Source organism: Podarcis erhardii, assembly GCF_964252035.2.
Source record: "Podarcis erhardii genome assembly, chromosome: 3".
Lineage (NCBI taxonomy): Eukaryota > Metazoa > Chordata > Lepidosauria > Squamata > Lacertidae > Podarcis > Podarcis erhardii.
The window spans coordinates 33,094,332-33,120,787 of NC_138507.1; the positions used below are offsets into that span (position 1 = coordinate 33,094,332).

At 45.2% G+C, this 26,456-nt stretch overlaps 1 protein-coding gene across 1 annotated transcript; it reads left to right on the forward strand.

The window, feature by feature from the left end:
* Window positions 1-533: 533 nt before the first annotated feature.
* On the forward strand, window positions 534-26,403 carry HCRTR2 (hypocretin receptor 2). The gene is made up of 7 exons (XM_081857218.1): window positions 534-994; window positions 13,821-13,999; window positions 16,653-16,896; window positions 20,820-20,935; window positions 22,391-22,611; window positions 23,881-24,002; window positions 25,635-26,403. The coding sequence occupies exons 1-7, from the start codon at window positions 700-702 to the stop codon at window positions 25,883-25,885; spliced, it is 1,428 nt and encodes a 475-aa protein (XP_081713344.1). The 5' UTR covers window positions 534-699; the 3' UTR covers window positions 25,886-26,403.
* Window positions 26,404-26,456: the final 53 nt, after the last annotated feature.

A 26,456-nucleotide genomic window follows, 5' to 3' on the forward strand; every position in this document is an offset into this window, starting at 1 on the left:
CACTTCCCATGTGAGTCTCCCAGAAGGCCACAGGTGCTGGTGTCCAGGAGGTAGGTTGTTCCATAGAGTGGATGCCACCGTCAAAAGGTCCCACCCACTGGTTGCCATCAAGTTGAAATCTATCACCTTGGGGAAGCAATGCTAGAGAGGTCCTGGAGAACAGGAGAGAAAAGGCATGCAATAAGAAATGGGGGGGGGGGAATGATTTGTGTAATCAAAGAACAATTTCCCACATGGTTGTCAAGTGCCCACAAACACCCTGTGCAATGCAGATATACAGAATAAATGTGTAATGTGTTAGGAGTCCTTACAGGGATAATGAAATAAGGATTAATATAGGAGGCAAACTGTGTCCATATGTGTGTGTGTGTGTGTGTGTGTGTGTGTGTGTGTGTGTGTGTGTATGAAAGAAGTATTCTGTGCATTCTCTTCTTCACTGCAATACTGTGATTTGCACATCCTGGCTGAATGAAGAAGCTGGAAGCATGTGCTGCTTTTGTTGCTTGCCTCTGTGTCGCTGCAGCCTCTGAGTGTTTCCTCCTCTCTCCTGGCACTGCTGCATGCCTCTTTCCACTGGGAAATCCTTGGTATGAAACTGGTCATAGAAGTTGCAGTTGGCACTGGGCTGTTTCCTCACTGCCCACCCCCACCCCCTTGTTTCTCTTTTCTCTGCACATTCTTCTGTCACATAAACTATGGATGGATGGGCTTGATCACAGCCTGAACTACTGGATGGTTGGATTCAGATCCAGAGCACAGCAAATTATGTCTCTAACTCAAGTGGAGGAAGGCTTCCCATCTTGTCGAAACTGGTCATCTAATATAGAGCTGAATGGCACCCAGGAGGCTTTTGGAAACCCCTCCGCAGATTATGATGAGGAGGAATTTCTGCAATACCTTTGGAAGGAATATTTGCATCCCAAGGAATACGAATGGGTTCTGATTGCTGGATATATTATTGTGTTTATTGTGGCTCTCGTTGGAAACATCCTGGGTGAGTAACATTTTGTATACTAGACTCCTATAGCTATTATTATTGTTGTTATTGGATTCTTTTGATTTATTGGTTTTTTTGTTGCTCGTATGGGATATATATATATTTAATGTTGTGTTTTTATATATGTTGTAAGCTGCCCAGAGTGGCTGGGGAAACCCAGCAAGATGGGTGGGATATAAATTAAAAAATTATATTATTATTATCATCATCATCATTATTATTGTACTGTCATACCATCTTTTTCACACCACTTGTATACTGTACTGATAAAACTTTAAAAACCAACCGTACAACACTGAGATTTAGAAATATTATTTCTTTTTCTGACTGTGGAAAAGATTTCTATTTATTCTGAGGGTTTTGACATTCATAATCTTTGTTCTTTTCTGTTGGGATATGATAGAAGCATTTGATAATACAGCCACCTGAGACTGTTAGAAATGCAATTTCCATTTTTAAAAAAAATATCTGATGGTAAACATGTTTATTTGAAGGATTTCAGTAGCCTTTAACTTGTTGAGGCATCAGTCTTATACTTAGTTAAATGGAGTAAATATCATTGAACTCAACAGATATTACTTCTGTTCAGATGTGTATAGGATTTCACTGTAAGTGTCGATTTCATTTGAAAACATGTTCCTAAATCCAGACCTTGTAACAAGTCAGTAATAAGTGAGGAACACTTTGACCTTAAGCAAATTACATGGAAGTAAGTCATATCAAGTTCAGTGAGTCCTCAGGCAACATATTCAGCTATTTGTTTATTGGTTTACAGACTGAACTGCTGCCTTGCTTTCCAAAGGCAACTGGTGTGTTTTTTATTGCTGTCCACAGAGGAGGGGTGCTGAATTCTTCAAGCCTCATTCATATAACCAGAACACATTTTTCTTCATATGACAGTTTACCCTAGTGGTTCCATTCATACCAAGAGAATTTTGAATGACGAGTTCTACTTCATTCAACAGAATTCTGAATGAAATTCTGAATGAACATTCAGCCTGAGAAAGAGAGCAGCTGTTCTTCACGGTTCTCAATACTGATGGCTCTTGTATCCCATAGTCTTGGTGGTGTTATTTAAGACAATCTCAGATCTTAAAGCTGCCATTTGCCACATGCCAGTTGCAGTTTGCTGAAGTCAGTGACAACAGTATGAAAATTGTATGGAGCTTTGGCCCTCCCTGAGAACATATCAATTGCTGTACACATATGGTGTATGGGTTTTGAGGATGGGGAGGGGAGATAAAGTTAAACCCATCCCTTCTATATCATCCAGAGCCTGTTGAGAAGGGACAGAAGAATTAATCACTGAAATTCTGCACCAATCCAACTCACAGCCCTTAGGGGAAGTGCATCTGTGAGAAATGGGAAGATGAAAGTGAAGTTGGGTAAAGCATAGTAGGTAGGGTTGAGATAGCATAAAAATCAGGAACTGAGGGAAGAAGCAAACAGGAACAAGAAAGGATGAAGCATTAATTCAGGCATTTATAGAAACAAAGGAAAGGTGCATGTAAATGGGAAGTAAGGGAGCAGATAAAAGCTGATAAAATGATAGATAACGAAATGTTGCTTAAAATGCATGAGATGTTTTGAGGGAATGACTGATCCACATTGTTTGTGGCAGGATCAGGAAATACATAGGAAGAGCAATGTCAAATAGAGGTGATGAGGATAGAAGTTTTAGAACTCTCCGATGAGCTAGAGCTGTTGCGAACATTCCAAAAAGCATGCTCAGGAATGTGTTTGAATACTCCAGTACATTTGTGAAGCAAGCATGACCCAGCTATTGAAATGCAAAGCACCCACTACTGCTACTCCCTCCCCCTTAGCTAGTGCCTATAAGGACCACAAATCAGATCAAGGGAAGTAATAGTACCACTCTATTCTGCCTTCGTCAGACCACACCTGGAGTACAGTGTCCAGTTCTGGGTGCCACAATTTAAGAAGAATATTGACAAGCTGGAATGTGTGCAAGAGGAGGGAGACCAAGAGATGAGGAGAGGGTGTGTGGAACCAGGCATCTGGCTGAGTTCAACAGGTGTGAATCGTGAGAGGCAGAGCTCCCCACTCCCCTCATCCACCTTGTACAGAAGTCATAACTGAATTCTGTAAAACAGGTTAAGAAAGAGGACATCACACAAACATCCCAAAATAATCCATTTTTTGAAACTGATCGGTTACAAATCGGTGTCAGGGGAGCAGGTTCACCAACAGGTCAGAAAGGAGACTCAGAGACTCAAAGTAAAGTCAGTTGTTTTATTTAGGAAATTAGTAAGTAACAGAGATCACGCAGGCATGAAAACATTGCCAAGACTTGCTCTTAGCACTTCCTCTTCCTGCTACACCTCTTCTTCTGGACGTCTTCCAAGCAGACACAAGCTCTGGCAGGGAGAAAACATGAGAAAATCCAGCATACCTAAGACAGGAGGGTCCCTAAATGTCAGGAGTGGCTCTTCAGAGGACATAAGAGATTGTAACAGGAAAGAGGAATCTGAACAATCTCAGTGCTCACACAGAAACCTTTTCAGTCTGAGACTCTATCATTGTGAAGCCTAATAATTTGCAACAGGTGAGCCCTAATGTTCATAGTTACAGATAAAAAGAGGCAGACATTCACTCTTGTCTTGAGTCTAATCATTTCGAGCTATATGTTCTCATATTATTGATTTAGGCTGCAGTTCTATACACACTCACCTGGAACTAAGCCCCACTGGATTCAGCAGAGCAGCTAACACAACCACTTGCTAGCCATTAGAACAATGTATACTTTTTTCATTTTAAAACAGTGTTGCATTTCTATTTTCCCTTCAGGATTTTCAAGGCTAGAGAGGAGCAGATTGGTGCTGCATAGGCTTTAATCCCATGAAAGCAGTGAGACCTTTCATCAGCAAAATCCTCAGTAGATCAATTAATTTGCTTTTGGTAGTTTGAGCCAATTTAACTGGATCCATGTGCTTTGTGGATTAGATGCTTAGGTCAATATTAAACTGCACGGCACCAGCGCAGCACGACATGGTTTAATTAAAAAGTACCGTATTTTTCGCCCTATAGGATGGACTTTTTCCCCTCCAAAAATGAAGGGGAAATGTGTGTGCGTCCTATGGGGCGAATGCAGGCTTTCGCTGAAGCCTGGAGAGCGAGAGGCATCGGTGCGCACTGACACCTCTCACTCTCCAGGCTCCAGGAAGCTATCCGCAAGCCTTGCGTGCCCGGGGGAACTCCCCCCGGGCGCGCAAGACTTGCGGGCGGCAGCCTGCAGCACGGAGCAAGGGGCACCCTTTGGAGGACGCCCCGTGCTTCGCGCAGGTGTCCGCAAGCCTTGTGCGCCCGGGGGGAACTTCCCCCGGGCGCGCACGGCTTGCGGGTGGCAGCCGGCAGCGTGGAGCACGGGGCGCCCTCCGGAGGACGCCCCGTGCTTCGCGCAGGTGTCCGCAAGCCTTGCGCGCCCGGGTGAACTCCCCCCGGTGTGCAGGGCTTGCGGGCGGCAGCCGGAAGCGCGGAGCACGGGGCGCCCTTTGGAGGACGCCCCGTGCTTTGCGTAGGTGTCCGCAGCCTGCCGCCTGGCGGGCGGGGCACCCTGAAGCAGAGTGCCCCGCGCGCCGGACAAACATCCGCACCGTGGGGAGCCCTGCAGGAGTTCCCCGCAGGGCTCCCTACGCTGCGGATAGCAGCCTGCCACCCAGCGGGCGGGGCACCCTGAAGCAGAGCACCCCGCGCACCGGACAGACATCCGCAGCGTGGGGAGCCCTGCAGGAGTTCCCCGCAGGGCTCCCCACCCTGCGGATAGCAGCCTGCCGCCCGGCGTGCGTGGTGCCCTGAAGCAGAGCACCCCGCGCGCTGGACAGACATCGGCCAGCCCCACAAGCTCGGGGGACAGCAGGGAGGCGCAGCGCCGCCATCCCACTGTTCCCCGACCTGGTTTTGGGGGGGAAATAAAGGGGGGGAAATCCTTTATTCCCCCCCCAAAAAAGTAGGTGCGTCCTATGGGACGGAGCGTCCTATGGGACGAAAAATACGGTAATCAAATCTATATTAAAAGCGTGAGTGCTATCACCCTTCAAAGAAACGTGAGCATTTCCACACTAGGAATTCACTGCACTGGTATCATCGCCTTTATTTCTGATAATCTGCTTACCCTGTTTTGGACTATAACTCTATCGTTCCTGTCCATTGGCCAATGCTAGCTGTGGCCAATGGGGTTTGTCGCCCGAAATGCCTGAAAGGCACGAGGCTGGCAAAGGCTGCTCTGTGCCTTTAACACAGGACTGGCCCAGGGCAAAAGACAAGATGGCAGCCACCACCATTCCACCTACTGAAGCTGGTTGGACCTTAATCCCAACACTGGTGATGGGATGGCATAATCCACTGTAACTGAGGCAGCAGCACAGAATAGAGGGCCCAGGAGAATCTACATGGCAACAGATGGGTATGGTTGAGGATTCAAGCTAACTGTGAGGGGGCAGCAACTGCTGCCTCAGGTAGCTGTCTCACTCTGCCTAATGATAGGGCCAGCCCCTCTTTAACAGCTGCCATTGACAGCTTGCCACACACACAGTTTTCCCAGCATGGAGATGCAATGATGAAGGGCTATGCTTCTGCTGAATTATTTCTGGCATATAAAGACAAAGGTTTGTTTCTGAAAAGTATGGCAAGAGAATCACAAAGTCCTAGTGCATGAGTAGGCAAACTAAGGCCTGGTGGCCGGATCCAGCCCAATCGCCTTCTAAATCCGGCCTGCAGATGGTCCGGGAATCAGAGTGTTTTTACATGAGCAGAATGTGTCCTTTTATTTAAAATGCATCTCTGGGTTATTTGTGGGGCATAGGAATTCATTCATTGTTTTTCCAAAATATAGTCCTGCCCCCCCCCCACAAGATCTGAGGGACAGTGGACCGACCCCTTGCTGAAAAAGATTGCTGACCCCTGTCCTAGTGGGTGTGGAATTAGTTTATCCTACACATTTACCCCTGCATTTCCCCAGACCTCATTTCCTTTTGAAAGAAGCTCTTACTTTTCTTTGAAGCAGCATTCCTAAACAGCATGAAATTGGTACTCCAGCAGATATCTTTTCATTCTTCCCATTGAATAGTCCAAGTGAGATAGCTTTATTAAATCCTAAGGAAGGTAGGTATTTCAAGGGCGGCTGAAGATGTTTTGCTGCCCAAGATGAAACAGTAAATCACAAGGTAAAGGTAAAGGTAAAGGTAAAGGTACCCCTGTCCGTACGGGCCAGTCGTGTCCGACTCTAGGGTTGTGTGCCCATCTCACTTAAGAGGCCGGGGGCCAGCGCTGTCTGGAGACACTTCCGGGTCACGTGGCCAGCGTGACGAAGCTGCTCTGGCGAGCCAGCACCAGCGCAGCACAAGGAAACGCCGTTTACCTTCCCGCTATAAAGCGGTACCTATTTATCTACTTGCACTTAAGGGTGCTTTCGAACTGCTAGGTGGGCAGGAGCTGGGACCGAGAGACGGGAGCTCACTCCGCCGTGGGGATTCGAACCGCTGACCATGCGATCGGCAAGCCCTAGGTGCTGAGGTTTTACCCACAGCGCCACCTGCATCCCTAAATCACAAGGTAGGGGACCTTTTAAAGCCAGGGGGACATGTTCCCTTGAGGACATCTTCTAGGGCACAAATTCTAGTGGTCGATAGGACAAGATGCAAAAGTGGACAGAGCAACAGATGTGACTTTCACCTTTGTGCAGAGGTTGCATTTCAGCTATGCAGAAGTCAAAGGGATACGCATACTTATCCACTTATCCATTCTCCATCCAGACATTATCATCACTCAAGGACACATTCTGGTTAGGCAAAAGCCTTTGAGGAGGTTATGGAGCAAGGCCAGTGAATGGTGTGACCTGGGGTGGTATGTATCCTATGGAGAATCCTGAGAGTCAAGCAGAGAGACCTGGAGGTGCCAGTTGTCCTCAGGCCTGAGAGTCCCCATCTCTTCAGTAAATAGTACTTCCCAGGTCAAGGTACATAATGTCTAAGGAAAGCCAGTTCTGGAACCTCAGGCAAAACAAATATCTGCAAGCAGCCCACACTTGCATCAAAAATACATTGATAATAAATTCAATAGCCAAAAATTCCCTGCCCTTTCATGACACCCAAAACCAGTTACTTCGGGCAGCTTCCTCACTCTGCCTAATGGTAAGTCAGGCCCTGATCTATGTGCTGATAGGAAAGAACTGGTTTAAGTTGCACTGCATTCTTCATTCAAATTATTCATAGGAAGAATTTGGGCAGAAACTGATAGGGAAAAATGCAAGAGAAGTCCTATAAGTCAGTATATGTTGACATCAGTTATGAGGATGAACACAGCAGCGACTGCCAACTGCCAGATTGCAATGATGCAAAGATATCAGAGCTTCTGATCTGTTGTGGATGCTATTTTCCTGCCTCTCTTGAGAGGGTATCTTTGGGTTATCTCTTTTGTCCTCCCTCTCTCTGAAGCCTCTCAGATTTCATATCCTCTGCGAATGCAATTTATGGCTTCAATAAAATCAGCAATGATTATACAGAAAACTTCATAGACTTCTAAAAATGAAAGTTCCCTAAGGTGATCACTTGAGACCAGAGGTGGCTAAACTGTGGGTTTCCAGATGTTGAAGGACTACAACTCCCATCACCCCTGACCATTTTGTTGTGCTGACTGGGGCTGATGGGCATTATAGTTGTACAACATCTAGAGGTCCATAGGTTAACCACCCCCACTTTAGACCGTATGCTTCTGAATAGCAGTTCTGAATAGGAGAAGAGGTAAACAGCAGAGGACTTGTGCTCATGTCCTGCTTTTGGTTTCACATATGCTTCTGGCTGGCCAATATGGGAAGAGAATGCTGGACATCTATTCCGGGTCATTTAAAAACATCCATAGGTCTGCAATCCATAGAAGCAACAATGAGCAAACTCCCTTCGGACAGTCCAGTGTGCTGTCCGCTTGAAAGGGAGCCTCTCTTATGCAACCAACTTGCACTTTCTTTCTGGTGGTGCTGGGGAAATAAGGCATGGGGTAGGAGAACGTGACAGTGAGGTTGGAAGTAGCCTATGAATCACCAGCTGACCATCCACATTCTACAATTTTTTTAATGTTATGCACGCTCGCTCGCTCGCTCACTCACTCTCTTATATGTGATGTCTCTCATTTGTAGCCCATCCTTTCTCCAAAGAGCTCAGGGGTTTGTGCAGCTTATCCCATGTACAGGACTAGCCATGATGGATGTGCTCTGCCTTCACATCTGGAGGTAGTATGCTTCTACCTCCAGTTTCAGAAAAAATGGTGGAGAAGTGTCCTTGTGCTCAGGACCTGCTTGTGGGTTTCTCACAGGCATGTGGTTGGTCGCTGTGAGAACAGGATGCTGGACTAGAGAGGCCTTGGAGTGGTCCAGCAAGCTTTCCTTATGTTCTTACAGTAAGTTGATGGCAGAGGAAGGTCAAGCTGATAAAGTTAGGGGATCCCCCAATGAGCTTTATGTTGAGCAGGGATTTGAACTCCTGTCTAGGAGACAAACTCCCTACTCAGCTGCTCATCCTTCTTACATGTGTGGGAAAGCGGGGTTTGCTGCCAAGCCCCACGCCATCTGGGATCATGTTTAGAACATTCCACAATTGTGAGGGTGAAGGTCTACAGGGGAGGGCCTTCTCTACTTGAGAATTTAGAACCCTGCACGTGATTCTAAATTAAATTCTAAATTCTGGGAGCCTTGACCAATAGAAGCAGCTCCTCGCTGCTGTGCAGAGCTTCACCCTCACTCTCATGAGATGCTCTAGACATGATAATGGTAACACACCAGATGAAGTGAGGCTTGAGGTCAGAAAGAATAAATATACCAAATTAACATTCATTTTCAAACCTCCTGACGTTGCCATATGAAAATTCATGATCCATGTTGAGTAGAAGGTCACAATAAATTTTCCAGTGGCCTTTGGGATCTGCAAATTAATTTCAACTATGAACTTTTCTGAGCTCCGTCAGCTGACTGCAAACTCATAACAAGTGATTTAACAACTGGTGTACCCAAAGGTGACTCCATTCACTTTGCATGTTAAGGAAGACGAGAATGTTCCATCATTTGCACCTTGCACCAGTTGCTCTGTCAAATTCTTGTATATGTGAATTAACTTGCCTGGACTTTGAATTGCATCCTGTGCTTTATATATCCTCCAACATTTCTCCGACAAAAATAGGGATATCCAATTTAATAATAATAATAATACCCCACTCATCTGACTGGGTTGCCCCAGCCACTCGCGGCAGCTTTCAACATATATAAAAACATAATAAAACAGTAAACATTAAAAAGCTTTCCTATATAGGACTGCCTTCAGATGTCTTCTAAGGTTGTATAGTTACTTATCTCCTTGGCTCGAGGCTTGCATAACTCGATACCTTCCAACATTTCTCCAATGAAAACAGGGACATCCCAAGGAAAAGTGGGACACTCTGGGTTCAAATCAGAAACCAGGACAGCTTCTGTAAATCTGGGACTGTCCCTTGGTGGGTCAGGCTTTACAACCATGGTTGACCTCTTATGCAGGTGTCAAGAACCGCTTGCCACATGGAGCAAAGAGAAAGGCATATTCTGGGGAGATTTACAGCTGATATTAAAAAAAAAAATCCATCATAGACCCTGCCAATGTGCTGCTATGATTTTTGCTAGATGGAGCCTTGAAGCAGCCAGTGTTTTGCAAAGTGTGTTGTTACTGCTCCCTTGGAGAGAGGCCAGCTAGGTCTGTGCTCCCTACTAACTTCTGATCAGCACTTGGAATTTATCATGCGCTCAGATTTAATAATGGTTCACCTCTCACCTCACTCAAAACCCATCTAACCACAGAAATAGTGAGTGGGCTTTTTCTTTTGTTTACCGTTTAAGTGCACAGGCCTTTATAACTCAACAGGATCTTAGTAAGATGTCCTTCAAAAATGGCCTTCATTTCTTCAGTAGAAGAATAAAGGCCATATTTTTAAGTGTTCTATTAAGCTAAATAAAGAGATCTACGCTCCCATTTCACAACTGGCTTATGGATGATGGTATCGCAATACGGCTGACTTGGTCATGGTTTTCGCCAAGCTAGCTGGGCATTTTTGCATCCATTCCAAGCCATGTTCTGAAGCCATATGCTGAAGCTAAGCAGGTATGGGCCTGGCCTACGCCTGGATAGGGGGCCACATGGGAAGTGGGAACTCCATGCATGTGTCCTCGAGTTCCAGGAGGGAAAAAAGACAGCCAGAAAAGTCATAAATTCATTAAATCTACCCAGTGGCAGCTGGTGTCCACTAGACCTGGTGGAGCAGCTAGGATGCCATGGGGGGGAGTACGGTCACAGGGAAGCAGCCACCTTGTTCTGGTTTTCTCCCCATTCATCTTTCTTGCAGACACTTACAGAGGACACTTCAGCATTGCAATTTTACAAATAGCACCTGACAAAACTGAAAAGTGTCTTACTTTGGTTCGGGGGGGGGGGCTGTTGCTTTTTTGCTGTTGCTGCTGCTGTGGGTTCATGCCAAAGAAGCTGCACATTCCTCCAAGAATGCCATGAAGAGCTTTATGCTCTCATCCAGGCTACACTTGCTCACCTGCCTGACCCACCGTGGCAGAAACTGCCCCTCTCCACATCTCTTTTGGCCTGGCCAGGCAGCAGCTGTGCACAAGGTGAGGAGTGCAGCTGAGGAGTGCAACAGGTCTCTGACCTGGACAGAGTGGAGCGGTGCATTGCATTGAAAAATATTGTTTAAAAACCAACTATGCGTATCTGTGGGATCTGTGTTTGTTTTACCCTGTGAGTTTAGATATTGCACACAGTGCTGTAATGCATGCAGCAATCCGGCAAAACTCTTGCCCAAGACACGCCCTCCGACATCTTCTCACACAAATCCAGGGCACACACACTCACACACCACATCATGCCACCTCCCCACTGCAGCCACCCCCTGTCTGTCACATTCTCTGTGGCTGCCCCCCGCCCCCATTGTCACCTTATCTTCACCGACTCTTTCTCCTCCTCCTCCTCCTCTGCCACCGAAAGTGGTGTGCCTGCTTCTGGAAGTGTGCTTCCAGATGTGCTGTGCCTGTTCCTGGGGGTATGGTAGCGGGACTGTTGGGTGACATGCATCTGAGTTATTCGCACATTTCTTATGCTCCATGACAGCTGGCATTTTATTGCCCTTCGGTAGGTTTAGTACTGGGTATGCAGGTGGCGCTGTGGTGTAAACCACTGGGCCTTGGGCTTGCCGATCAGAAGGTCAGCGGTTCAAATCCCCATGACAGGGTTGCTCAGTCACGTTGCTCAGTCCCTGCTCCTGCCAACCTAGCAGTTCGAAAGCACGCCAAAAGTGCACGTAGATAAATAGGTACTGCTCTGGTGGGAAGGTAAACAGTGTTTCCATGCGCTGCTCTGGTTTCACCAGAAGTGGCTTAGTCATGCTGGCCACATGACCCAGAAGCTGTATGCCGGCTCCCTCAGCCTGTAAAGCGAGATGAGCGCCGCAACCCCAGAGTCTGGACTTAACTGTCAGAGGTCCTTTACCTTTTACCTTTTTAGGTTTAGTATAAACCTATTCTTGAGCCTGGGGTTAAGGAGCAGGCCTGGACCCCTCACCATCATTGAATATGTGGTGCTGGTGGTGATGCTGGTGGAGAATGCTCTTCCATCAAGCACATGGGCACCTCTGCTTGTTATTTTGTCACAGAATCTGCCTCAGTGATGTTATCTGTGCAGCAAAAAAATGGTGGAGAAAGGAATATAGTGGTGGTTTTTTGCACACATAATGCTCCTTCTGTGGTTTTGGGGAGGACCCATTCTTGAGACCTGTTTTTAGAAGCTGGAATTCCCCTAGTGCAAGGACCAGGACTTTGCTAGAGGCAAATCCTCGCCATTGTTTTAATGCCAGGATGAAAAGGAGCAGGCTGACACATTGTGGCAAAATGAATGAACTGCAAACACTTCAGATGTTCTTCAAGCAAGAAAGTGATGAAACAAATTAAGTATTTTTTCCCCTTCCCTACTCCTCCAAACTGCAAAATAAATCCTAAGAGGGAGAATAATATTTCTGTTGTCATGATTTTGCTAGTCAAATGCAGATTTGAAAATCTGGTGCCAAAAAAACCCCCAACTATATGAAAAAATTGGCAGTTATTTGTTGTCTGTTATGTTCACTGCTATATGCATTTTAATGCATACTCTCTTCCAATATCGGTTGGAGAACTGTCTCTCAATATTTGGATAAGTGTGAATTTCACAGGACAGCTATATTTGCATTCATGTGTTGTATTGGAAAATGTGAATTAAGTGTGAGAACCAAACCAATTTCCTTCCCCATCCCTACCCATGAGTAAATCCCACCAAGTTCGTTGTGGCTTCCTCCATAGTAAGTCTATTCAGGATTGCAGGCATCATCAATCAACTAGATAAGCACTGAGCCAATTCCAAGATGGCGCAAATCCCTTCTCATTCTGTAATCAAGCCAAAATTATAATCTCATGGTGGATTCTTGAATTTAAAAATTGGAACTCAATTCAGATAAGGAAACCTATGAGATATGAGATACTTTGGAATACCTGGTCTTGGGAGGGTGGTACTGCAGCCATGTCTTGCTTTGTGAGCTGCTCAGAGGCATTTCATTGGATGCTACTGAAACAGAGTGTTGAAGCCCATGAGCCATTATTTGAACATTCATTTTACTGAAGTGATTCTAAATCCCTTGGGGAGAGTGGTGTGTGTGTGTGTGTGTGTGTGTGTGTGTGTGTGTGTGTGCACAGTAGACCCATGCTTTCATGTTCCTGTGCCAGCTGACCTCCATGAATTGAAGAACAAAACTCTGGATTTGGAAGTCCTCTGAACTCATGCAAGTTCCCTGTGCGAAATGTCCCCCCCCCCCCGAATATTCACAGTTCTAAATCACACAGGGAGCCTGCACAGAAGGCTCCTTACTGTAGACCTTCCCCTTACAACTCAGCATGCAGGCAAACACTGGTGGACTAGACAGCAGGCCTCCACCTTGATATGAGCAAACTGAATGCTTAAATAGAGCCCTGCTGAGCAGCATAATAGTAGGACATTGAATGAGCAAGACTTGAATGAGCGAGAAAAATTCTCAGGGATCATTCACACCCCAGCCAACACCTCTTTAATGTTCTACCCTCGAGCAGGAGATATAGAAGTATAATCAGTCATACCAACAGGTTAAAAAAACAGTTTCTATCCATGGGCTGTTAGGCTGCTGAAGGGAAAATAATATAGTGCAACTGATTTTGGGGGTTGGTGTGTTCTGCGACAAACACACAGAGTGCAATGAGATTGAGTGTTTGGGGGGGGAGGCTTGGTTAATTTCGTTGTACACAGGTTGTACATTGACAATAAAGGTATTATTATTGTTGTTGTCAGAGGTACCTTTTTCTCATTTTCATTTTCAACCTCCTGGCAACAGTATTGCTGTTGATGGGCATGAGAAGGCTCTCAGCCAAGTCATGGATAATGATGGGAGCTCCCCCATCTGTAGACTCGCTTCTTTGTGCCTTCTCCAAGAATGCAGGCAGTTGTTCTTTCTCCAAGCCAATCATATGGCTTGGGCATCCCAGGCAGATCCCTCCTTTCACGCCACAACCCTGAACTGATCCTGAGCACTGCAGGAGATGTAGAAACTGTCTGAGTGTACCCAATGAGATGATCTTAAACTGGGAGAAGGTATGAAAGATTAGGTAATGCTTAGAAGGCACAACTTTGAGAAACTTGGTTCCCAAGCCTTGCCTTTTCTGGACCAAGATAATTGCATTGTTCTGATTTGTTGCTTCCTGATGTCCATATTGATTCTTCTTTGCAAATAGTTTGTGTTGCAGTATGGAAAAACCACCACATGAGAACAGTCACCAATTACTTCATAGTCAACCTCTCACTAGCTGACGTCCTTGTCACCATCACTTGTCTTCCAGCAACGTTAGTGGTGGATATCACTGAGACGTGGTTCCTTGGGGACAGCCTGTGCAAGGTGATCCCTTATTTGCAGGTATTGTTTTCCAGGTTGGGGGGGGGAGGGGCGGGCTACACTTTAATATAAATATGTATAGTGTTATGCATTGAGGTCAGGTGCCTGACCCCTCTAATCCCTGGATCCAGCAAGTGTTAAAAGTTAATTAAACCTTCTAATTCTGGGAAATAGCCAAACTAGCTTCCTGGTGAGGTGATGGGGGGTTATGGATTCCTCAAAAGAAAAAGGCAGAGTTGGGAGCAGAGGTAGCAATGGTGTAAAAACAACAAACTGGGAGAGGACAGACAGAGCAATGTTTGGTGCCTGTTTACAATCCAATTCTGCAGCTATGGGAGAAACAAGGCCCTCTTGGGGTGTTAACGCATTCGTCTCATTTATATCCCAAACTCTCCCATCATTTTATTGGCCTTCTTCCACATCACTCCATCATAGAATTTCTCCCACCACATCAGGCCTTTCCTCTAAACCACCTGCTTTTAGTGTATCCTTTCATTAAATATAATGTAACATGCCGCCCCAATCTCCAGAGCAGTGAGAGATTCCAAGCACAAATTTCCCACCTGGGCCTGTGTTTCATTGGGAAAATGAGGCACGGTGAATACTGTGGTTCCTTTATGAGATATGGTTTATTTACACACATATACACACAACTTGAGCCTGCGGGGGTGGGGGTCCCCAGCATTACACTCCAAGGGGGGGTTGCCTTCTCCAGAAGCACAGCATTTGATTCAACAGACACTAGTAATTTTTCTCCGCCTCCTGCACTTTTACTTGTCACTGCCGTTCCAGAAAGTGGTGTTGGGGGATGAGTGTTCAGACCCCTGGGCTCTCACTTGTGGGGTGCCTTAAGGTTCCGTCCTCTCCCCCATGCTTTTTAACATCTACATGCAGCTGCTGGGAGAGATCATCAGGGGGGTTGGGCTGGGTGTTCATCAATATGTGGATGACACCCAGCTCCACCTCTCGTTTAAATCGGAACCAGTGAAGGCGGTGAAGGTCCTGTGTGAGTGTCTGGAGGCAGTTGGAGGATGGATGGCAGCTAATAGATTGAGGTTGAATCCTGACAAGGCAGAAGTACTGTTCTTGAGGTACAGGGGGCAGGCAGGTGTGAAGGACTCACTGATCCTGAATGGAGTAACTGTGACCCTGAAAGACCCAGGTGCGCAGCCTGGGAAGTCATTTTGGACTCACAGCTGTCCATGGAGGCGCAGGTTAATTCTATGTCCAGGGCAGCTGTTTACCAGCTCCATCTGGTACTCGGGCTGAGACCCTACCTGCCCGCAGACTGTCTTGCCAGAGTGGTGCATGCTCTAGTTATCTCCCGCTTGGACTACTGCAATGAGCTCTATGTGGGGCTACCTTTGAAGGTGACTTGGAAACTTCAATTAATACAGAATGCGGCTGCTAGACTGGTGACTGGGACTGGCCGCCGAGACCATATAACACTGGTCCTGAAAGATCTTCATTGGCTCCCAGTATATTTCCGAGCACAATTCAAAGTGTTGGTGCTGACCTTTAAAGCCCTAAACAGCCTCAGTCCTGTATACCTGAAGGAGCGTCTCCACCCCCATCGTTCAGCCCGGACACTGAGGTCCAGCGGCGAGGGCCTTCTGGCAGTTTCCTCACTGCAAGAAGTGAAGTTACAGGGAACCAGGCAGAGGGCCTTTTCGGTAGTGGCACCTGCCCTGTGGAACACCCTCCCAGCAGATGTCAAGGCAATAAACAACAATTTTACTTTTAAAAGACAACTGAAGGCGGCCCTGTTTAGGGAAGTTTTTAATGTCTGATGCTGTATTGTTTTTAATATTCAGTTGGCAGCTGCCCAGTGTGGCTGGGGAAACCCAGCCAGATGGGCTGGGTATAAATATATTATTATTATTATTATTATTATTATTATTATTATTATTATTATACCACCTCACTCAATTTCTGGCCCACATTACTTACCCTCCCTTCTCTAAGATCTTGGCTTTCATCTCTCCAGTCAAAGGGGCTTATTTCTTTGCACTCTATGGTAAATTTCTTCAATCCCTTATACTGTAGTTGCTAATGACTCATTGCTAACACCTTACTTGCAGTAGGCCAGTTCTGACTTAATTAGCTCTAACACTTAGATTAATTAAAGGATTAGCAAGATCTAACACGGCTCAAATACACACTTGATTGATACTCAATACACATGCATCTGGCCATTTCCTGTCTTTGATACTCCAGACTTAAATTAAAACCTACCACTAGCATAATCAAGAATTTAGTGTGTCTTGCACTCCCAGATTCATAACAAGAATGTGCTTTTTTAAAAAAGAAAAGAAAAAAAGAACTGCTTTTCATTTGCAGATGATTGGCACTCTAGATGGCATTTACCTAACCAATCCTGTGAAAAGACTTCCCCCTCCCCCTCCCCCTCCCCCTCCCCCTCCCCCTCCTATGCACCCCACCCCCTAAATAAATTGGGTATGGGAGTCAGGAAAACCCCTAAACAGCACACGGGTGGTCCATTCCTTTGCTTTTAACAGGACTGAGAGGTGACTTTTGTTTGCTGGATAGTGCCAATGGAAGGGAAAGTTAATGTGATTCTGAAAGAATCGTTAAAAGTGCCAAAGCAACATTTCCCTCCTCCTTGTTTTTACTGATGCTTTGTTGCCCTTCTGTTCCTTTCCCTCCTTCCTAGACTGTGTCGGTCTCCGTTTCCGTACTAACCCTGAGTTGCATCGCCCTGGATCGATGGTATGCAATTTGTCACCCTTTGATGTTTAAAAGCACAGCCAAGCGGGCCAGGAACAGCATTATCATTATCTGGATTGTCTCCTGCATTATAATGATCCCCCAGGCATTCGTCATGGAGTGCAGCCATGTCTTGCCAGCATTAGCCAACAAAACCATCTTATTCACGGTTTGCGATGAACACTGGGGAGGTGAGTATTTTTCACCATGGGACTGGAATTGCCCACATGGACATTATGAAGGAAAACTATACAGTTAACAAACCCACCTTATCTCCTGAATTATTGGGTATTGGTTGAACCCAGGACTTTACATGATCTTCTCTGGCACTGGCTTTTAGCTGCCTTGAATCTCTAACTGGATTTCTTAGGTACAAGCAGTAGCAGTCAGTGAGGTGGAGTGGGTGGGTCAGGATTGCTTGTGTTGTTTCCTATAACTGAGAGGGGGGGCAAGGTAGGAGGGAGGTCTCTGTGGTGTGGATGCAGCAGCGGGAGCATCAGATTGGTTCCACCACTGCATTCACACAATGCTGACCTCCTCACTGGCTCCACCCTTCTCCTGTATGTCTCAGTTACCAGAAATGATCTCTACATTGCGAAACTAGGGGAGCTGTGCTCCACCCCACTGAGCAGCACTGCTGGGTACAAGTGTTGGGTACAATGTGGTTATTGTTAAGAAGAAAGCTCTCTACAGCCCAGAAGTGTGCCCTTTGACACCTGTGTTGGTGTCTGTGTTGGGCCTATATTGTGCCTATGTTGACATAGTGCACGACTTGAAGATGTGAACATAGAAACATGGGAGGAGTCTGCTGTTTTCACAGGAACTGGTCAGGTGCCTATGGGAAACACGCAAACACTCTCTCCCTCCCAACCACCACCTCATATGTGAATTTCACAGGCCTTTAGATAGCCCAAAATAACCAGAGGTATCACCAGAATAACCAAGGGTAACTGGATACCTTAAGGACTGCCATCTTCCACAAGACCTTGCAAGCCCATGCATTCAGAGCAGTTTCAGAAGCACATCAGAAGGTGGCATACAAGTAAAATGACTGATCGTTTGGATGGTCTCTGTGTCTCCCTGCCATTAGAAGTCAGGTGAAGATAGGGCCTTTTCGATGGTGGCACTCCACCTTTGGAATTCCCTCTCCTAGGAGATGTGCTTGGGGCCAAGGAGGAACTCTTCTTGGCTCTGGCATTTTTATTTCCCCAGGCCTTTGGGTTTTTGGTGTGTGGAAGACAGGAGTGCCTGGCATGCTCTGGTCCATGGGGTCACGAAGAGTCGGACACAACTAAATGACTTAACAACAACAAATGTATTACTTCTGCTGTTTGCTATGCATTTACTATTTACTTTGTTTTGCTATTGTGGTTTTAATTTACTTTGGACTGTCAGGGGATTGAATGATTGGATTCTTCAGCAGCACACACACAAAAGGCACCTTACATATAGAAAAAACAGTATGTGAAGGAAAAGATTGAACCCTTTATCCATTTGCTTGGAAGTCAGTCCTGCTGACATCACAGCGACCTCAGCTTTTAAGTCTCCCCTTGCTCCTTATTTCCGGATTGGCCAATCCGAGAGGAAGAAATTTCTCCATCCCTGCCAGAAGGCGGTGTCAAGCATACTTTCACTTCCCTGGGAGACTATTAGAATTAATTTGCTTTTCAGGCTCCCAGAGATGAGTTCTGTGAGGAAGCTGAAATGTCTCTACTTTTCCAGTGCTCCATTTTCCAGCTATTACGGTCAAAAAGGTTCAATAATACCTCACAATTTCCTGTTGGGAGCACATGGAACTGGCAATGAGATCCCAACTCAACATGGAACACAACCTAGCAAAAAGGATTTCCTCTTTAGGGGCATGCCCTGATTTGCTTGGTCGTAGTATCACAAAACAGGGTCTACAGTTACATGATCAGCATGCAGTAACTGTTGGGCCATGAGTTCACCACCAGCCTCACATATGCACAGGCAATCACACAGCTGAATCAAGGCACTGAGAGCCATTCAGCAATTTCACCGATGCTTTAACACAGCACCCAGCAGCTAAGGATTTGGGTTCCTTGATGACGAAACCTTCAGCTCTCTCACACTCCTACCCACCCTCTCAGTCAGATGTAATAATTGCTACATTGGTGGAATCTTTAGTTCTACTTAAAGCACAAAGGTCCTTAAGCAACTGTTATGTGAAGTATGTGCCCTGGGTTTTCTTTGAAGTTCTGCCTCCAAATGCATCCCCGCCCTGATTGAGACCACTTCAAAGGAAAAGGCTCGTTCTTCATCCATCTTGATCCATCATCGACTTGTACACAGCCTGGCAGCTTCTACATTTTTCTCCCTTTTTTTTTAAAAAAAGAAAAGCTAAAGATGTTAAATTAGAAGCCATAAACCTCCAATGGTTGTTGAAATAAATGCTGCAATTATACTTGCACTATGCTGCCTGAAGGTCACCGTGCAGGCAGGTGGTGGCTCTTTATGAGCTTTCTTGAGTCCTGCCGGTTGAGAGCTCAAATACTTAAGATAATGGTAATTTCTCCTGCAGTAAAATTTCAATTACAGTTCTGGCTCCCTGACACAGCAATGTTTCTTTTCAGACCTAGACAGTTACTGAACCTTCTTATATATTCTGTGCACTAAGAAAAAAACGACTCCATCTGGTTCATGTGAAAGATACAGATTTACCCAGATAACATCACAGTTGCAGATGCTGGAAACGGGTAATTCATGCATATTTATAGAACCCTTGGGAGATTCACACCATTGAAGAATTCTGTACAAAGCACTTAAAGCAGGACTACCAACCACCCAGTACTTCACTGGTCTGACCATTAGGAGGTAACAGGCACTGGGCTTCAAAAGCCTGTGACCTCCCAATTCTGTCTGGCACCACCCCATAACCTGCTATATGTATTGGCTGGCTTTTTCCACAACCCATCAGATTTGCTGTGGCTTATATGCCCTTATATGCCAGATTCCATCCTAGATCTTCACCTCACAGTTCAGTACTTTTCCTGACTCCGCAAGGTTCTGACCAGGCTGCAAGTGGTGAAGGTAGAGTGGTAGTCCAGTCCAGTCCAGTCCAGTCCAGTGGTAGACCATCTGCTTTGCATGCAGAAGGTCCTTGGCTCAGTCCTCAACATCTCTAGGTAGAGTTGGAAGAGACCTCCTGTCTGCAACCCCAGAAAACTGCTACCAGTCAACGTCAACAATACTGTAGATGGACCAGTGGAAGAAAGCTTCCTGTGTTCCTAACAATCCTAGCTGGCCTTCTGCCCCTTACCCCAGGGGGCCAACAATTTTGGAAATCTAAGCTTTGCAACCTTGATTTCAAGGTTGCTCTCCATTGTTTTCTACATCCTCATCTTTTAGCAAGGTCTTTTGTTTCCTGCTTGGCAGGGGGTTGGACTCGATGGCCCTTGTGGTCTCTTCCAACTCTATGATTCTGTGATTCTAGGCGATGGCGTAAGCAATGCCTTTGGATGGCTAGGTGCTTCCAAATGCTTCTGAACATTAGTTTAGCAATCTAGTCAGCTGCAAAGTCAAAGGGGTTTTATATATATATATATATATATATGATCAAACCTATCCTTTCTTAAGGAAATCAGCCCTGAGTGCTCACTGGAAGGACAGATCCTGAAGCTGAGGCTCCAATACTTTGGCCACCTCGTGAGAAGAGGAGACTCCCTGGAAAAGACCCTGATGTTGGGAAAAATTGAGGGCATGAGGAGAAAGGGACAACAGAGGATGAGATGGTTGGACAGTGTTCTCGAAGCTACCAGCATGAGTTTGACCAAACTGCAGGAGGCAGTGGAAGACATGAGTGCCTGGCGTGCTCTGGTTCATGGGGTCACGAAGTGTGAAACACCCTACCCTAAAGGCTTTTCACCACATGCAAAACATGCTAGGATCTGAGTGGCCTTGGTTAATAATGTGCTTGGAATGTTTTGGAGGAAAGGCTCCTGTTTTGAAACGATCCTATCTATTCAGCCCTTTAATTTTCCAATATGTTTGTTGCATGCATTAACAATTACATAGCAACTAACAACTTCAAATGAGCGCACGTAGAGAAGATCAAAAGAGATGTTATTCAAGCCCTTTTTGGTTTTCTTTGCAGCTGAAGTCTACCCCAAAATGTATCACACTTGTTTTTTCCTGGTTACATATATGGCCCCACTGTGTCTGATGGTGTTGGCCTACCTACAGATATTTCAAAAGCTATGGTGCCGGCAGGTAAGCTTATTTTGCTGTGAGATCCATCTGTGTGATCCATTTCATGATGCCTCTTAAAGACTGACATATTTATGTATTTCAGTAATGGACACAAAAATATATTAATGGTACAGAGTAGAATAATTGTGTATAATTCACATACAAGCAATCTTTCACCAAAAAAGGAACACCATGTTGTCCAAAACCATCCAAGCATATGAACTGATATAGCAAAGTAAGTGCTTGCATCCAGTCCACAAATTCTTAGCTTACATTTTCACTCTAAAGAGCTGAAATGAAATTATTCCTGCTAAGATAGGATCATTTTCTTCCCTGGCTCTTAGTTTACATTCGGATGAAGGCTTGGTAAAAGAAATGGAAAAATCACCTAGAACAGAGAAAGAAAAATGTTGTAAACATTTCAGAAACATTTACATTGCACTTCGGCAAGATACATATTATGTTTTTTTGTTTCTTATTTCTGTTGATAGAGTAGATTCAATACATTAGCAGAAGCTGTTTCTACTCCCACTCATGGAAAATAACATCTCTGTTTTTCAAGTGCAGTTGCCAAAGTGAACAAGGTGTTATATTAAGGAGAATTAACACAGCAAGCCTACTTAACACCTATTAGCTAGTGTGATTTGACTCTTTGCTCAGGTACGTCACAACAAGTAGAGCAGGTGTACCATAGTGGCTTTTTAATATCATTGGAAATTGGGCACAATTGGGCACAATTTTTCAGTGATATTAGAGCTCATTAAGAGAACCACTTGTTCATCGGTTATCCCTTGTATTTGCCAACTTGATTTTTTTCATTCATAAAAAAGTTCCATATTTTGGACCAATAATCTCTCTGAACATGTTTATGAATCTTTGGCTAAGTTAGCAATATGCTCCCATAAACTAGATCCTTAGGTGTGTCTTATGGGTGCGCTACAGTAGTATAGCAGGTATTAAGTTTAAATTTGCTAAATTTGTCACCCAATTTTACAAAGCCATATACAAAAGAAAATCAAAATCAAAATGCAACCAATACAATACAATTTAAAACATCATTTTAAAATTCTGCTTTTAATACTCCTAGACGAACCATCATCAGACAAAATGTCACACAAAGCACCAAAGTTGGCAAGGTGGCCATCTGTTACCTCCCAGTTTTCATCAATTCAGCATCTTTACTGAGTTCCCTCTTCAGGTCTCTCTTATATCTAACAAAAGGGAGTTCACATTCAGAATGGAGATGCATAAGCAAAATGAACACAATTCTGGAAGGGCATCTTTCATTTCAGCCATAGAAAAGAGATTGCATTGAAATCAACATGTGTGTCTGTTGTTGTTGTTGTTGTTGTTGTTGTTGTTGTTGTTGTTGTTGTTGTTGTTGTTGTCGTCGTCGTCTCTGGGCCAGTGAGCCTAACAGATTTTCCCTTTGGGCAAATGGAAATAATTAACATTCCCTTTACTATGCTCTGCTAGATTCCAGGAACTTCATCTGTGATTCAGAGAAAGTGGAAGCCTCTGCAATCCACAGCGCAAACCCAAAGGCAGAAGCCATCGGCAAATTTCAGGATTAGTGCTGTGGCAGCCGAAATCAAACAAATCCAAACCCGGAGGAAAACAGCACGTATGCTCATGGTCGTTCTCTTGGTTTTTGCCCTCTGCTATCTCCCAATTAGCATTCTCAATGTATTAAAAAGGTAACCTTAATACACAATGAGTAATAATATGCATCTGTGTGTGATTTTCTAGTCTTTAGGTAGCAGGATGATTCCATTTTGCAGCTGACTAGCCCTATAGCAAAATTAGCATTTGTTTGTTTGTTTGTTTATGAACTGCCAAGTCAAAAAAAAATACAATAAAATAATTAGAACATAAAACTTTAAAATCATAAAGTCACAAACAAATGGTCAACAGTGACTCAGATCTCTACAAGGTCTCAGGAAGAAATCCTTTCCAGTTCTGTCATGTGAAATCCTTATTTGCTGAAGATGTTGGAGACTGAACCTCGAACGTTCAGTGGACAAGAAATGAGCTTGAGCAATGAGCTATGGCCCGACCCTGGTATTAGCATGTGGTTTTTAATTTTGCAGAAAGGCAGGCAAAACTGGAGCTGATGTGAACATGGCTGGCTTGACTAGTTGTCAACACAGTTGAGCAAGAAGTGTGGAAACACCTCTCTGCTCCTTCAGCTGCTGCTTAAGGCTCAGAAGCAGAGGAGAAGGAGAAAAGAGGCAGGGTGGTAGAACCTGCTTGAAGAACCAAAGGGTTCTGACCACAGCAAGCCCATGCTTGACATCTTGCAAGAGGCAACATGGGGAACAATCAAGAACTGCAGGATACACTTAAAGGCACTAGAGGGCACTCCAGTCTTAGGGACTTGAGTGAAGGGGCTTAGGTGAGTTTAGTGTTTCTCTGTAAACAGGAAATTAGAGCACAAGCAAATATTAATGTTGTCTCAGTGATAAGCCAGGTTCCTGAAAGAATAAGGAAAACAACAGAACTAGAGTATGCATACCCAGCAGAGGAGTGCAGCCTTGTACTGTGAGGGCAACCAAAGTGGCAAGATTCCACGTAACTTCTTGTCTCCAGGCAGGTCTCCTTGATCAGGGCTAGTGTGGTAAGGACCAATATTTGCCTGGTCCAAGACCAGAACAATCCTTGTTCCCCCATCAGCACCACCATTCTCACTTTACACAGAGCATTCAGGCCAGAGGTGACCGGAAATACTTCTCAGTGTGTGGTTATCTGAATCAAGGCATGCGGTAAACTTTAGAAGTCACTTATAAGATTTGCACTCCCTTGGAGAAGACACACAGGCCCTTTCCTTTACTAATAATGAAAACACTGTGTCCTTGTGGTCCTCTGCATTTTGAGATACATATTCTGTGTACAATCTTTCAAACTGAAAGCTATTTTGAGATTTAATCCGATTTCTAATGTCTTCTCATTTCTTCTCTTTTTGTAAGGGTGTTTGGGATGTTCAACAATGCCAATGACAGAGAAACAGTGTATGCCTGGTTTACATTCTCCCACTGGCTTGTATATGCAAATAGTGCAGCAAACCCAATTATTTATAACTTCCTCAGTGGTAAGTCGTTCAGTTCTGCTGCCTTTTATCAATGCCCCCCCCCCTCCCCGCATGGTTTAGCTACACAGCTCAGAACTACTAGAAGTCTTTCATTCAATGTAATGGGCTCGAGCCCATGAAACTCTTTCCCAACTGAGATTAGGCAGCCACCCTCCTTGTTACAATCCAGGCATGTGGCCAAGCCCTTTTTGTTCCAACATTTTAAGACAGTGTTCCGTCTAACGATTAAAAAAAGGGAAAAAAATTACTGCCCCATTGCTTTGTGTTCACCACTTAGAAATGTGAGCAATTACGCAGTATAGAAATGTCTTAAATAAAAAAAAAAACAGTAAATAAATGAGCCTTTGGGCTTCCCTTATCTTCTTGTTGGGGGGTGGGAATATTTTGTGCCTCCAATTGGCTTCCCTGCTTTGAGTTTCAGGCTGATGCGTAATTTCCTATCAGACTATCTGCTGGTGGCTGCCTGAGGGGGTTATGCTTGCACACTACCCTTGCTGCCAACATCAGGACAAGACAGATGAACTCCCTGTCTCTACTGGGTTTACTGGTAGAACATGAGACTCAGTGTTGTGGGTTTGAGCCCCACATTGGGCGAAAGGTACCTGCACTGCCAGGGGGTTAGACTAGACGGTCCTTGTAGTCCCTTCCAACTCTATATTCTCTTCGCTACATGTGCCATGAATCCACCCATTTAACCAAGAGGGGGAATAATACTATGATTTTGCAATGAACAGGTTTTTAATGAAGCTATGTCATTATCTCTTTGGGGTTTACCCTATGGTTACTAGATTTTTTCCAATGAATCCAGGCCCCCCCCCCCGTGTTTTGTGTGTGCGCGTGTGTTTTGGGGTGTGTTTTTTTTGAAGCTGAGTAGCAACAGAGAGCCAGTAGTGGGGATGGTGAGGCAAATGACCCTGCTCCCAAGCACACATGCATATTGCATAAAGGTGCAATGCCCTTCTTTCCCACCCTGTGAAACATAAATGCGCAGAGTTTTTAAAAAATTGGGCAACACCCCCCACCCCCAGCTCCCGAGCCTCCCCCGATCAGTCAAAACAAAGGGGGAAGGAGATCTGTACCACCGGACGTCCCCGGTTCCCCTTTGGCAGTGGCAGCAGCAGCAGCAGTCAGCAGCCTGGAGCCAGCCAGGTAGGGCAGTTGGCTCTGGCTGGCTTCAGGAGCTGCTCATGGTCGTGACGCCCGCCATTTTTCCTCTCTAGAAGTTCCCATATGATGCGTTGCACACAAGACACATCACATGGGGACTTCCAGAGAGGAAAAATGGAGGGCGCCACGGCAGTGGGCAGCACCTGAAGCCAGCCAGAGCCAACTGCGCTACCAGGCTAACTCTGGGCTACTGAGGCTGCCACTGCCACATTTCCTGGGGACAGATTTGCAAATCTGGGGACATTCTGGGGACAGAATTTGTCCGGGGACAGATTTGCAAATCCCGGGACTGTCCCCAGAAACCAGGGATGTCTGGTAACCCTAGTTTACCCAAATTGTATCAGTGGCATTTTTAAAAAAATCAATGAAGTTAGGATTCATTTTCACACATGAATTGTTGGTAGGGGAAAAAAATTCCAGTTCATAGTATACTATCTCATGCTTCTGGTGCTGTTTGATTTGCAGGAAAATTCCGAGAAGAATTCAAAGCAGCTTTTTCCTGCTGCTGCTGCTTTGGCATTAGCCACCACAACGAGGACCGGCTTCGAGGACGGGCAAGCACAGAAAGTCGGAAATCCTTGACCACCCAGATCACCCATTTTGACCATGCTACCAAGTTATCAGAGCACGTTGCATTGACCCATATAAGCACACTCCCAACAAATGGCAATGGACCTGTTCACAGCTGGGAGCATCCCAGTTTCTCTGCGGTTTAATACTTTTGTAAGTGGAAATCTGTGCATCCAGTTGTCTCAACCAGTAACCAGAGTACTGCGGACTGGAAAGGAACGATAGTCAATGAACACCTCTTATTTTCTAAAAGAAACCACAGCCTTGTTTGGAAGCTTGCGTGATTTTAACAGCCTTTGCTTTTGAACTGTAAGATAAGATTGTTTGGGAACACATTAATTTTTTTATATACCTTAACTGGTCAGAGCTTCTGACGTATTTCCTTTCTCAATAAAGAGTGGGTGCATCTTGTGTCTCAGTCAAAGTTGGCAGTAAGCAAGGGGGAAGCATCATGATGGAAATCACATTAGGACCAATTTTGCCTCTACCAAGTTGTTCATAAAATAGCATAACTAAACCCTATATTAATATGGCCATACTAATTGATACTAATAGTGACATCATTTGTTGAATGTGATTCCAGTGTGGTGTAGTGGTTAGGAGCGGTAGATTCATAATCTGGGGAACTGGGTTCGCGTCTCTGCTCCTCCACATGCAGCTGCTGGGTGACCTTGGGCTAGTCACACTTCTCTGAAGTCTCTCAGCCCCACTCACCTC

Excerpts from the sequence above, each read along its gene's own strand:
- HCRTR2 (XM_081857218.1), top strand. The coding sequence starts at position 700 with ATGGATGGGCTTGATCACAGCCTGAACTACTGGATGGTTGGATTCAGA. Across the intron at positions 20,936-22,390 it reads AAAAGCTATGGTGCCGGCAG|ATTCCAGGAACTTCATCTGT; the intron begins GTAAGCTTATTT and ends ATGCTCTGCTAG. Across the intron at positions 22,612-23,880 it reads ATTCTCAATGTATTAAAAAG|GGTGTTTGGGATGTTCAACA; the intron begins GTAACCTTAATA and ends TCTTTTTGTAAG.